General features: G+C 41.2%; 1 protein-coding gene across 6 annotated transcripts in view; it reads left to right on the top strand.

The window, feature by feature from the left end:
* ELOVL6 (ELOVL fatty acid elongase 6) overlaps positions 1–14,354 on the top strand; it is a 139,825-nt gene that overhangs the window by 119,819 nt on the left and 5,652 nt on the right. For all 6 annotated transcript variants that reach the window (XM_027599481.2, XM_027599477.2, XM_027599479.2 and 3 more), the window contains one exon: positions 9,787–9,938. In XM_027599481.2, coding sequence (XP_027455282.1) covers positions 9,787–9,938 — 152 coding nt within the window. The remainder of the gene's footprint in view (positions 1–9,786; positions 9,939–14,354) is intronic.

The raw sequence follows: 14,354 nt of genomic DNA, 5'->3' as shown, positions 1-14,354 counted from the left end.
TTTCTCTTTTTTTCCCCCCCTTCTCTTTCTTTTCCCTCTTTCTTCCCACCCTCCCTTCCTTCCTCTCTTTTTATTTTGTTTTGGGGTTGGGTTGTTTTTACAGTGTTTACAGTGTTGACCTTAAAAAGATAAAAGAGCCAGCTATTTTACCAGAAAAATGAGTTTATTCAGGAATAACAGAATTGCAGTTCAGGACACGCAAACCATAGGCAAGTCCAGAAGAGTGGACGTGAGCTTGCTTTTACAAGGGAGAGGGGGAAGCTGGGAGGGGCTGTTATGGCCTCTCATTGACTGAGTGTGGTGGTTTCTCATTGGCTGGGCTGTTGCTAGACCAGGAGAAATTCTTCCTTCCTCCTGCTTGAATATGTTAAGTAAGCTTCTTCCTATTGGGATTGGGGAATAGGAGGTATGCTTCTTATCACAGGGAGTAGTGTGTGAGAGCTCCCCCTACAGGGCTTCAGAACCTTGTTTTTAACGTTTCCTTTATTTTTACTACAGATAATGTTATATTTCGATTCAAGTACTCTCCCAGTGAAATTTCCATTTATCATCCCTCAGAAGAAAAGAAGTTTGGTTTCCTCATGTGCCTATGACACCTAGTTAAGACTGTGCAGTGGAGTTAGTGGGGCAATGCTATTAATCTTAGTACTGGAATTATCACTGTCCCAGTAAATTTGTAATATTCCAAAAGGGGGATTAAGAATTTTTTCAAAGGAAGAAAGTGTTTTGTAGAAACAAGATGATTAACCACTTCTGTGATCTTGGTGAGTTTTTTTGGCTTCAACATTAATCTTTGCTACTGCCCACATTTATTTTTAGGCTCCTGTTAGTTCATTCAACTCACATATTTTAACTTTCTACGGTACTTAATTGGTTCACTACTGGTAGTACTTTAATCTCTTTGTTCCCATTGTAAAAGTCTGGAAACCGCACATTGTTCTTTCCAAATGTAGTTGAAAGTTGTGGGCCAGTCTCCACTTGCCCTGGAATGCATTAGATGACATCCCCATCAGTGGTTGAGTAAAGAAGATAAGGCAAAGGCAGAAAACATACCCATCAAAGGACATTAATTTTGTGGAATTTAGCAGAACCCTAAGACTTAAAATTCAGGGACAAGTGTTCTCATCTAGCACAGCACCGATGTATAGATAAGTAACTTTAGAATAAGTAACATTAGAATTGTGTTAGCCCTTTGTGGTGATTGTAATATCCAGTCAGGCTAAGAACCATTATGCTAAATGAAAGCCTGGTAGGGAGTCCGGTATCAGCACTGGAGCTGTGGTCAGAAGATTCTGGTACTTAGTAACTGGGTGCCCTTGGACCAGTCCCTTGCCCTTCCCGTGCCTATGTCTTTGTCTCTATCACCAGGATAGGGATGCTCCATGAAGTTGTAAAAATCAAATTTCATCATGGAGGAGCTCAATAAAGTTCTTCAAATGTGAAATACTTTGCCAGCATCTAGCACAGTGCTTCCACAGACCCAAGTACTTGTCAACCAGAACTGAAGCTGGCATTGTGTGGCCGCCTTCCACTGTGGCCCTGACGGGGCGAAGGTTACTGGTTGTTCCGAGGAGACAAAATTCCTCTAGCTCAGATTGAAACATAATAATAGTAGCTCAAATAATAGTGAAAGAAAATCCTGTCTGTTTTATGAGACACAGTGCAATCTTAAAATTTCAAATTCAAATTAAAATGTTATGAGTTCTATAACCAGGTATTATGTTTCTTTGGGGAAATTCTAATTGACATCTATTATGGTACCAATTGTCCTTACCATTATTATTTTTTAATCTCCCCACCCCTCTTGCCTCCCCACTCTGCCAGGCTGGGTTTTATCAGGTTGTTTGTTTGTTTTTTTAACTTAAGCCAGCATATCTTTGCCTTGTCAGATACCTGGAGCAAGCGTGTTATATCCAAGTTGCACACTCCAGATGCAAGGACTGTACCCCACAGTATGATCTAAGCAATATTCAGACCCATAGTATGGCTTTTCCTTTTTTTAATGCTTAGATTCACAAGTTAAGAGAATAAACTGTTCATCAGAAAGTGAACTGAAGTCAACCCTTCCCATCAAACATTAAATAAGAACATCTGTTTGAGACTGATGTTTTCTGACTTAGCAAGGGGATTTGTGGTGAGTAGAGAGAGCAGTCCTAGAGGGCGCGCCCACCTTCTGTTGGTCAGGCAAGGAACCATGTTACCTGCTAAGATACCTTCTCTGTAGTCTCTGCAAGACTTGCCTCACCTACAGCTGCTTCCTTAAAGCCTTTAGCTCTGATGGATTCCACGCTGCAACATGTCACATTTTAATTAGGAGTTCATGAACATCATTCTCCGTGATACTATTTAACAATTAGGTACCATCACCAGAGATGCTGTGGGAGCTACTCCATGCTTCAAGACTTAAGTGGTAGTTCTCCACAGAGGCCACAGCTATCCTCCTCCTATGCGAAACTAGGCTCAGCTTTTCTACTCAGTGTTTTTAATCAGTTTTAAATGATCTATTTCTGGTCTTCTTCATGATTGTTATTGGCTGTCTGATTCCCCTCTAGACTAAAAACTCCTTCTAATACGTCTGACCTCTGAGAAGCAAAGCAGTCATTATCTAAACAACATTTAGACATTTAACATATCCTTTTTTATTCAGAAAAAAGTCCCAAGGTTAATTTAACATCAGATTATAGATATTAGAAATGGGCACTAAAAATTAGGTTTCTAATAGCTTCTGAAAAAGAGTAACACACGGCTCTTATAAAACAAAATTCGACTAGGACTCATTGTTAACAGTTTGAAGGGCTTTTTCCCTAAGTATTTTTATAACCATCAGTACATGTATGTGTAACCTTAAAACCTTTTTAAAATGCACACTGTTTGGATCATTCCATACAGAATGCTTTGCTCCTTACATTTTTCACTTAATCCTCTTGTACTTTGGAGCTTTTCCATGTCAGCATCTCAGGAAGATGTGCCTGGCACACTTTATAGTTCGTTGTAATTTACTTAACCCTCCTCATATCAGTGGGCTTTTAGATTTTGTTCTAACCATCTTTTCTGTATTACAAAACATACAATATGGTATATTTTTGCAAGTATGCCTAAAGGGCATGTTGTGTTTCCAACAATGGAAGTACTATGTCATAAGATATGTGTATTTTCAATTTTGATATATATAATAGGCAGTTTTAGCCTCATGTGTCTTGGTCCCCAAGTTGTCTGAGAGACTTTCTAATGGAGATGTCTGATTAAATATTCCAATCAGGACAAATGAGTCAAACCTAGAAATGATCACTCAGTGAGAGATGAAATTGTACACTCTACTTGTTAGTGAAAGAATAGGGGAAGTAAATTATTAAAAACTATAATGTAGGGGTGCCTGGCTGGCTCAGTTGGTTAAGCGACTGCCTTCAGCCCAGGTCATGATCCTGGAGTCCCAGGATCGAGTCCCGCATCGGGCTCCCTGCTCAGCAGGGAGTCTGCTTCTCCCTCTGACCTTTCCCCCTCTCATGTGCTCTCTCTCTCTCTCTCATTCTTGCTCTCTCAAATAAATAAATAAATAAAATCTTTAAAAAAATAAAAATAAATTACAATGTATATTCCCATTTAACTACTGATTTCTTGGGCAAAAAATGCACACCTTTATGGTTTGTTATATTATTATTGAAAAATGTATTTTTAACACAGGCCAAATACTAGACCCAACTTAAGTAGACATTCTCTGTTAAGGATGCCTGTCTTCAGATGCAGAAAGGTTTTAGAAGCTAGATTGCACTTTGCCAAAAGAAACATGACATGACATAGAGACGCCATTACTCCATATCACAAGCACTGTAATCCTGTATCACCTCTGGAATCTAAAGGCATTAGAGTGGATTTTTGGGTTGCTGTTAATTTGCTTTTAACCTGTTCTGGGATCATTGAATATTCTTCCTTCTCTGAAAACTGTCAGAGTCTATGACAAATGGTAATTCAAGTTTTGTTATCAGGAAAATCAGTGACCTCTCTTATGTTTGTAGAGTTGCTACTGTTGGATCAGCTGTAGCCATGTTTCGACAACTGACAAAATATCACACGTCTTTTTTTTTTTTCCTTTTTCCGATTATAAGATACAAGTATAATAAAACATTTTCATTGCCCAATCCTAAAAGTAATTGCACCTTTGGTTATTGAGTTAGCAGGTTGAGGGGTTCCAGTGGTTGGCACTTCAGAAAAAAAACCTCTCAGAAACCCTTGTTTTGATTCCAAAACACCTCGCATTGAAGTTGAGGGCCAATAAGGGAACAATGTAAAACTGTATCTACCATTGATGTTCCAGTTGAAACAATTGGAACGATTACTGTTGATTTATACCTTAGGAGTCTTTCTACCCAGAGCAGAATTCTGGAATTCTGTAGTTACTATTGAGATTATTCCACTTTGACTTCCAGATGGCAGTAAAATTTGAAGGCTGGAACACAGAGTTATTCAGACTTTTCTCAGCTTGGTAAATGAGGGGGTCTCATGGTAAGAGGCTGGGTTTGAAGGAAGATTCACCATGTCTCTCACGCTTTTTCAGAAAGGACTCCAATACTTAACTTGTGAAAGGAAAAAAACTGGTACAGAATGAGAACTTGTTTTCTAAACTTTTACTCTAAATGTTTCAACATCTGTGTAATGGAGTACATTATATATCCAAAGAAGAATCCCAACCAGGTATACATGCATTGTCTACCAGTCTTTCCTGCTAGTCTCCAAGCGCAGGTGTCATCATGGGCCGGCTGATCAGGGATTAGTGTTGTATCTCAACTTCACACTAAAAAGTTTATGTAAAGTCTTGAAAGTTAGTACAGTTGTGATTGTTTAATCATTATATCAATTATAGCTAAGCACCCATTTAAACATTTTTTAATTGTCAATCTGATATATGCTTGCTTTAAAATAGTCAAGCAATGCAGAAATGTATACATAGTATAAAAGATAAGGTTCTCTCTCTCACCCCCATAATACCACATTGTTTAACAGTCCAGTAAGCATTCTTGATACCTCCTTGAGTCCATGCCGTGGCAAATGGCTAATGATGAAGAAACAGACTTTTTCTGGACTAGGACTCCAGAACTTTTGTTTGAGAAGAAACACCCTAGCTAATCAAGGTCGTGATTTCTTCCAGATCTCCTTGCCACATTATGCCTATTGGAGCTGAAAGAGAGCAGAAACATCCACTTCTCCCTTCACTGAGCTCTCTCCTACTCCATTAACTGTTACAATCCAAACTGGACTTTGACAAGAAAAATTATATATTTCTTTTAAAAGATGCCAGTGTGACCTTACAGCTAGGAAAAGACATGTGATATAGCACTAATCTGCCCTCGTTAAACACAATGGCCCAGACTCTCAGCTTCTTTGAGCCCCTAGATTTAGAATAATCTTTATCATCTGATTAAAAGATAAATTTTACATGAACCAGATGCTTTTTTATACCAGTCTCCTTCAAGAAGTTCTGTGGAAAATGCATAGTTCACATCCTCTTGTGAACTTGCTGGCTATTACTTGTTTTGTGAAAAGTTGGCTCATCTCATGCAAAGAAACACTTTAACAGTAAATACTTTCTATAAAATGCTTAATAATATGAATAATCATCAGTGCACATCAAATTCTCTGTACATGTGTTTTCTTGACTTTCGATTCGGGCTAATTATCTTTAACGCCTCTTACCTGACACGGTGAGCTTAGACAGGTGAAAGTGCTTCTCCAAACTGAACGGCAGACCAAGAAAGGTGGCGTTAATAACAACAATGAATAGTAATAAAGGAATAATAGTAACATAATAAAAACTGTTTTCTTCAGCACCTATATACCAGAGGCTCTACACTAACTACTTCGCCTCTATTGTCCTACAGAATTCATAGACCTAATATGCACATGAGATATTAACATTTCAGATGAATAAAGATTTACAGAAGTCAGTTTGCCCAGTCATGAAACTAGCAAGTGAGAGCGAGTGTGACTAGAATTTGCAGTTCTCATCTGTTGGATTGATTGGCTTAGAGTGGTTGAGAATGTTGAGAAAGTTGAGATCATGTCCAGGCATGGCCAAGAAGAGGGTCAAGATTGATCAGAAATGTCTGCCGTGAGTATAAGCAAGGACTGGGGGAAGCAGAACATATGCTGCATATCTGTCTTTTACATCACGGTGTCTCTCAAGATGATATAACTTCAGGGGCGCCTGGCTGGCTCAGTCGGGAGAGCACGCGACTCTTGATCTGGGGGTCAAGAGTTCGAGCCCCACGGTGGGCATAGAGCTTGCTGAAATAAATCAAAAAAGAAAAAAGAGATGGTGTAACTTGAGAAGGAAAAATGTAGCCTGACCCAAAGTATTTTTTGGTAAGGTATCATAGCCTAAGGGCTTGAGCCTAGTTATAATAAAAAGCCACATGGTTCCAAAGTGTACCGTGGCTGAGATGTACCAGGGGAAGAGCTCCTGGCTTCCCACTGATAACAATCATCCCATTGGCTAAGCAGCTCCCTGACGGCCTCCCAGCAGGAGCATTGTCACACCACAACAAAGCGCCTTTGCCCACAGACACATAGGCCCGATGGCTGGCACTGACGGTTTCCCTGAAAAATGCACTGTCCTCTGTTCTGAGTCAGTCTTATTGTTCAGAGCTTAGGGAGTGAGGCTGAGGTCCAGATACGGGACGATAATATGTGGTTACCAGCAATATTGTGGCCACGTCATACCTACACTTCTAATGCTGCCATGCGCTGAAATGACCTCCTTGTACCCTGACCCTCAAACTCGGAATCCCTATTTATCCTGAAGTCAAATCTCACTTCCTCTGAAGTCTTCCAGGACCGCCCCCACCCCTAGCCAGAGGTAGCTGATTGCTTCTTGCCAGCCTGGCATCTGGGACTTTGCCAGTACATATTTAACAACTGAAAGAATAAATTAAACCGTGCCAATGCTTAAGAAATGGGCTATATAAATTTACAATGATTTTTGAAACTAAAGAAGATGAAAGGACAGTAACTCTTCCAGAGGTGCTTTCCTTGTCTCTGCTCTGATCATGTACGAAGCACAGAGTCTAGCAGCAAAACAGTAGAGGAGGGGCTCGGCTGGCTGTATACAGTGGGCCGGTGTTAGTTCTGGGACGGTATGCTGATGCTTCAGAAACGTCCTAGACCAGGGGCTAATGAGCAGAGATCAGTACATATTGTAAGTGTGTCACTTGTGTGTTTCTCTGCTTTGGGCTCGTACAGAAGTCATTGACTTATCTCCCACTGGTTTATGGAAAGCAGATAACTCATGTAGTAAGTAGCTCACCAGCAGTATCTTGACTCAGACATATTGTGTAGCCACAAAATGTTAACCAGTGTTCAAAGGTCTACTGAAAATCCGATCTTGTGTGTTGTGTCTGCTGTAACACAAGTAATAGAAAGCAGAACTCCAGAGGGCTTAGACGATAAGAAAGCTTTATCAAAAAACAAGAAGCCTTGCAATGGGGTCACTGAAAGATTGGCTCAGTCCCTAGCTTGGTCACATTTTGCAGCAATAACTTTTGGCCTCAGGGTAGCTTCCTCCTTTTGGGAAGATAGCCGGCTACTGCACTTCCAGGCAATACATAGCAAAGAGCAAGGAAACCTTTCCCACACGGCCCCCAGCAGCCCAGTCCTCACATCACATTGGCTAGAAGTGGGTCAGTGCCCACCCCTAACCAATCACCGATAAGGAAAACGGGATTACTAAAACTAGCTTAAGTAATTAGAATGCACTCCTAGATAAAAGATGATGTCACCTTCCTTGGGAGAATTATGAGTTGAGAGAAACTGGACAAAATCAGGATTCTTTTCAAACAGAGAAAGAGGAAGCACTTGGCTCTTGAATAGGCAACCAACAGCGTCTCCCACATATGCTCAGCGGAGATGCCACATCCGCATTTCTGTATTACCTTCATAGCAGCAAAATCAAAGGGCCCAATGTGCGAATCGCCTTAACTTGGTGGTGGTGGCCACTTTTTGTAACACAATTTAGCCATCATCTGGTGAGGTAAAGACAACACATAAAAAATCAAGTCAGATAAGACAGAAAAATCTCCATTACCTGACTTTACCAATGAATTCCAATTCTCCACTCTCAAATTAGGACAGTTTGTTGACTGTAAAGACACAGGTCATTCCGCTAGTAGGGACATTTCTTTGAGATAAGGAAGTGAGAAGGAGCAGCCCTGGAGTGAACAGGGAGAAAAGCTCCCTAGGAGGACATATATGCAAAGTTCCTAAGGCAGAAAACGGAAAGGGTGAGAAAGTGGTGGAATGATTGGCTCACAGTGAGCAGGAAGAGAATGGCCGGTGGGAAGGGTGGAGATGGGAGACAAAGGGACCATTCAGAGCCTTGTGGGTCCTATTAAGGAGCTGGGGGTTTTATTCTGTATGCAGTGGGAAGCCACTAAAGGACTAAATAGGATCTACAACTGTAAAGTGACACCAAAAATACTATGCAGGATCATTTTATATGTTGGAAAGAGTAATTCCATTTAATGTAGGCTGTATGTCACTGGAGAAGCTACTTACAAAGTCCCAACTTGACAAACAGTTGCCAGGAATTTACCTTTATTACCTTGGTTTTATGCAAAGTTGACCTTTGGTTCTAGTGGGTGGACGCATGTTTATGGACCCTGTGGCCTAGTGGAATGGCTTATTCTGAAGCAACTCTTAAGATCTCTTAAAGAAACAATAATGCCTCTGAGGAGAAATGAAAGCTCCTATTCTGAATTTGGTGAGGCTGCCACTAGTCTCAACAGCTGTTCACTGGTTAATCTCCTAACTGACTTAGACCCTTGACGGGGATGCTGCCAGAAAAAGGATGGCCGAGTCCAGCTCCCCACATGGTTAGCGGGCTTGACTTTCAGTCATGCGTGTGGTCCTCATGCTCTGGTACATATGCCTGGGGGATCACTCCATAATGGAGACTGCCTGTTCCAGTTGCAAAGTTCTTTCACACTTCAGGTTGCGTTACTGAGCTCAACGCATTCCCAGAGCTCTCCTGTTTCCTTGGCAGTTCCTTGATAAAAATGCCTGAAGCCAGTTTATTTCTCAACAATCTGAGTACCTGCACCTGTGTGTAGGCAAAGATGTGACAGGGCTTTGAAGAACGGGGTGTGAACAGTGTTAGCCTGTGGTTATGGGAAGCTCAGGAGAGTGAGCCTGACTGGAGAGCTAAGCCTTCTGCTGGCTTCCATGAGAAAGACGGATTAGAGAGTGGACGAGGGGTTAAGCGATGACAGTTGTGGGTTAGAGGCTGCTGCAGGGGTCCAGAAAGATGCCAAGGAGGTCTACATTGATAAGGCCAGTCCAAAGGTAAAGGAAGAGTCGGCTGAGAGAAACAAACATATTCAGGCAATCGAGCCGGAAGGGACTTCGAAAATGATTGGACATAGGACGGACTTGAGATCCTTCCAAGAGTCTTCAGCCAACCCCCTCTCATCCCCAAGGGACAGTTCTCAAGCTGAAACATAGTGGTCACCAGCCTCTCCATGAGATCCTGCCCTGGATCCATTCCGCTTTGCCATGACCTCTTCTTGGTAACAGTGATGAGCAATACATGGCATCGCCTATTGCCTTCGGAATAAAACAGGGAGATGTTCTGTTGCTCTTGTTTACAAAACATTTTAAGATGCTTCTGGGTCAATGCAAATGATTATGAGTCATCTATACCTCTTTCCCCTAGGTGGCAGGCAGTTTTCTAAGTGTGGGTAATGTCAGAAATGAAATGATCTGCCTGAATGTTGTTTCTTTTCTCTTTTCATTATGAAGTATATTCGGTGCTCTTCGAACTGGTGCTTATATGGTGTACATTTTGATGACCAAAGGCCTGAAGCAGTCAGTTTGTGACCAGAGTTTTTACAATGGACCTGTCAGCAAATTCTGGGCTTATGCATTTGTGCTAAGCAAAGCACCCGAACTAGGTGAGTGTCTTCTCTCCTTCCGTTTCCACCCCCACCCCTCTGGGTAACTACACACCCACAAGATTTATTTATTTGAAAACAGACAAAGAAACGATTTGAAGGTCCTGTTTTGTTGGTTGCAGGAAAGTTATAACTAATGAATTTGAATTCTTGATTAACTTTTCCACTACCTCTTTCTCTCCCCTCCTTCCCTCCGTTTCAACAATTGTACATTGTGTATGTGAAGAGCAAAATAGTTTACGAAAACATGCAGACTTCCAGACACTACTGGAAATACACTCCCAGGGGCGCATAAAAGCTACCCGGGCCCTTCTGTCCAGCGCATTAATGGCTGTGCTAAGATGAGAATATGGAGGGAAGTCCACAGTGCAGCTCTCCCCCAGTCCCACAAGGAAACAGACTTTCATCCTGCCATTAGGGTTCAGACGAGGAGACTAGGCTTTCCGTTTGGGTGTCCTCATGTTTTAATTAACAAGTGCTAAGGGTTGGTTCCTGGTATTGTTTGATTTGAATCATCTAAGAGATGGGCCTTGGAGAAGAGGAATGTGGCTCCCCTTCTAGAACTGAATCCAAAATACTGGCTACATATATAGATTCCTAAGGTTTTTCCTTCAGCTCTTTAATGAATAGAAGTGTGGTCCAGATTCATAGAAACAGTGGGAAATTAGTGGCAAGGATGTGACATGGATGTAGTTCACCAGGAAAATATCTTTACTGCTGGAGAAAGGGATCTGCTGGTGATCATAAACTCTGGCTTCATCCATGAGCAGTACTGGTCATCAGCTCACAAACTCATATATATCCTTAGGGAACACCTATTCATTGTCTGGGTTTTTTAATTTTTTATTGGGAATTAAGAATTCTATTATCTAGTTCAAAATATTTCTTTATAGATTGGATTCCCTCTCCTGTTTCTCCTAAAAAGGGGGTTAGATGTTGTACTTTCTTTATAAGCCACATACAATTCAAGCTATCCGCAGTCTTTCTTTTTTTTTTTATTTTATTGTGTTGTGTTATGTTAGTCATCATATATTACATCATTAGTTTTTGATGTAGTGCTCCATGATTCAGTGTTTGCATATAACACCGAGTGCTCCATTCAATATGTGCCCTCCTTAATACCCATCACCAGGCTGACCCATCCCCCCACCCCCTCCCCTCTAAAACCCTCAGTTTCTTTCTCGGGGTCCATAGTCTCTCATGGTTAGTCTCCCCCTCTGATTTCCCCCCCTCCATTTTTCCCTCCCTACTATCTTCTTTTTTTTTAACATATAATGTATTATTTGTTTCAGAGGTACAGATCTGTGATTCATCAGTCTTACACAGTTCACAGCACTCACCATAGCACATACCCTCCCCAGTGTCCATCACCCAGCCACCCCATCCCTCCCACCCCCCACCACTCCAGCAACCCTCAGTTTGTGAGATCATATGATACTTGTCTTTCTCTGAATGACTTATTTTGTTTGGCATAATACTCTCTAGTTCTATACACGTCATTGCAAATGGCAAGATTTCAGGTTTTTTGATGGCTGCATAATATTCCGTTTTGTGTGTGTGTGTGTGTGTGTGTGTGTGTGTGTGTGTGTGTGTGTGTGTATACACACACCACATCTTCTTTATCCATTCATCATCCACACTCTTTCTTTAAGGTGTCTTTACTTCCTATCCTGTGTCTGTTCACAAAGGATATGAGGTCTCTCGGATGTGAATGTCGGCAACCTGTCTGCCCTGCCTACAAAGGGAGGGCAATTGATTTGAATTGTCAGTTTGACTATTGTTTCCCAAGTCAAAGGCAAGGGAAGAACAGCAGAGGAAAACTTCTGAAAACTTTTGCTAAGAAGAGCAGGGGTATGGAGGTGGATCCTCTACAGTCCAAAATGACTAGATCACTGTTGTGTGTGCCCACACACACACAAAAGCCCATGAAGGCAGACTTAGGTTGAAATGCATTGGTATGTATGTACTCATTCATTCGCCTAACATATTTATATTAAACACCTACAGTAGGCATTTAATAGGGGCTAGAACGGAATGTCTAACTCCTCTAAAAAGAAATTTAGAATATGAATTTTATGAACCAGGCCCCAGGAGGCAAGTTTTCATATTTGAATTGAGACCACAAGCTGCCAAATCTTAGGCTAGAAAAATGTTTTCTGAAACTTGGAGCTACAGACAGTGCCTAAGACAGATGTGTTTTTAGGAATTTCAAATTCTATGGGAACATTTTAATTTTGTGTTTTCACTTATAGATAAAATAAAAGACTGTCTTGCCAGATATATTTCTTTCATAGTCTTTAGATTCATAGATTCATTCATGTATTCTCTTGGGGTTGTGTGACATTTTCTTTAAAATTCATACATTATTAATGTTTGAGAATTATTCACTTTGAGAAATTATTCACTTTGAGTCAGATATCTCTGACTTTTAATTTATGCTGTATAATAAGTATCTTTATGAATCTGCCTACCTTTTTTGACACAGAACTGACTACAGATGTATGAAAACTGTAAATGCACGAACCATGTGGCTCCCTCTACATGTTACCACGAAACACTTCACACAGTTTCACTACCCTCAACATTTTTGAAAAAAATCAGCAATGGTGCCTCTATGCTTTGGGCCCTTAAGCCTTAAATTGCAAAGGAGCAACCTCAGTCTTTGCTTCTAGAAATCATCTTCCTTGCAAGGGCTGCTTGTCTGCACTCTGAGTTTTATCCACGTGAATTTGAGGGACTTGACACTAAAAATAGTCCCTTCTACCTTTAGAATAATTTCTTGAAGAGCCACCTCAACCTATTCATAGTGGTCATTTTTCTTCAAAGACATGAGTAGACCTATGCTGTCTGTCCTCCCATCTTCTGTTCCATACTGACATCAAAGTTTTAGGATAGCAGACAGAGTTAGAATTTCCACAGAAGAACTGTTGGTGAAGTACTAAGAGGTATTTGTGCCGTTGCCCTCTGTCTTGTTAGAGTGTTGGTCTGGATGATGCTAATTAATCACCTGTCTTAATTTAATGTAGACCCAGACATGCCATTCCCTACCGCCCCAGTGTTGGCTTATAATTGAACACAATTCTATTCCCTCTTGAGCCCAGAAGGAACTGTACCGTAGTCCCTTGTGCCGTTGTTTCGGTGATCCCTTTCCCTAAGAAGCCTCATTCACCATAGTGGTTTGTAGGCTGGATATCAAACAATCCATTTCTTCACAGTTAAAATAAAGGATTGAAGTGCTGACAATGGGCTAAAGAGTTGGGGGAAAAAAGTCCTAAACTTGATCTGGTTCTTTAACGAGGCTAGTGATATTCTTCATGTCGTTTCAGGTTCATTATACAGGTATTTTCATGGTCAGAGTACCCTTTTTTCAGTGTTAAGATATGCCGTATTTTCTCTCAAATGTTCTGGAGCTCATTGACAAATGGTCTTCCCAAACTAAATTTCTGAATCAAAGTAGATCCAAAAACCAGATAGCCAGCCCCTAGCCCTAATTCAGCAAACATGTTTTCTTGGATGCCTTCTTGTTCATTTTGGAAGTTAAACCCCTTTCCAGATTTTTCGCTCCTAGAAGACATTGCTGCTACCATTTAATTAAGAAAGATCTATCCACTTGGATTATTGAGAACTTTTCTTATTTTTAGGTCCTAAGCTCTGCTTTTCAATACTCTAAGATTCTGGACTCCCTTATGTGCAGCAGAAAGAGAAGGTTCTTGTGAGAAGGAATAGTTCCTCTGTGTTCAATACCAAAACTCTTATTTTCCCACCAAAACCTGCATGCCTGCAGTTTTCAGTATACTTTTTTAGGGGGAGGAGGGGCAGGCCAAATATACCTACATCAAATTTACCATTTCTAAGTGTACAGGGCTGTGGCATTAAGAACACTTGCGTCATTGCACGATCATCACCATCATGCTTCCCTAGCACTGTTTCATCTTCCCCAACTGACGCTACCTATTAAACACTACCCTTCACTGCACTCTTAATAGCAAGAAGGGCTTTCTGTTTCAGCAGAAAACAATGAGCTCATTTCAGTGAATTATAGAGTTACGACCCATTAGAACAAATGAGGAGAAGAGAACCACCAACCTGCTTTGTGTGCCAAAATCTGTGCGCGCCTACTGTTTGAATTATATTAAAACCTGCTGAGATTTGCTTTTGTTAAAACTTGGAAACATCTGCTCTGAGTCTAGGTCCTTGCTCAGTTGAGCTTGTCATTGTTTTTGAAACTCTGACTCAGCAGAGCTCCAGCTAACTCTGCGAGGAGGGGCACGGCCATCTGGGACAAACCACACAGAGTGGCCTCTTGGGGACTCTGAGCACCCTGGGGGTTTCCAAATGCCGACCGACTGCTCCACAGCAGCACAGACATCTGTATTAACAGGCACACAGGCTGGAGGCGTATCGTTTGGGAGGGAC

This window comes from Zalophus californianus, chromosome 2 (genome assembly GCF_009762305.2).
Source record: "Zalophus californianus isolate mZalCal1 chromosome 2, mZalCal1.pri.v2, whole genome shotgun sequence".
Lineage (NCBI taxonomy): Eukaryota > Metazoa > Chordata > Mammalia > Carnivora > Otariidae > Zalophus > Zalophus californianus.
Note: the sequence above shows the minus strand (reverse complement) of the source record. Positions and strands in the feature narration are given on the sequence as shown.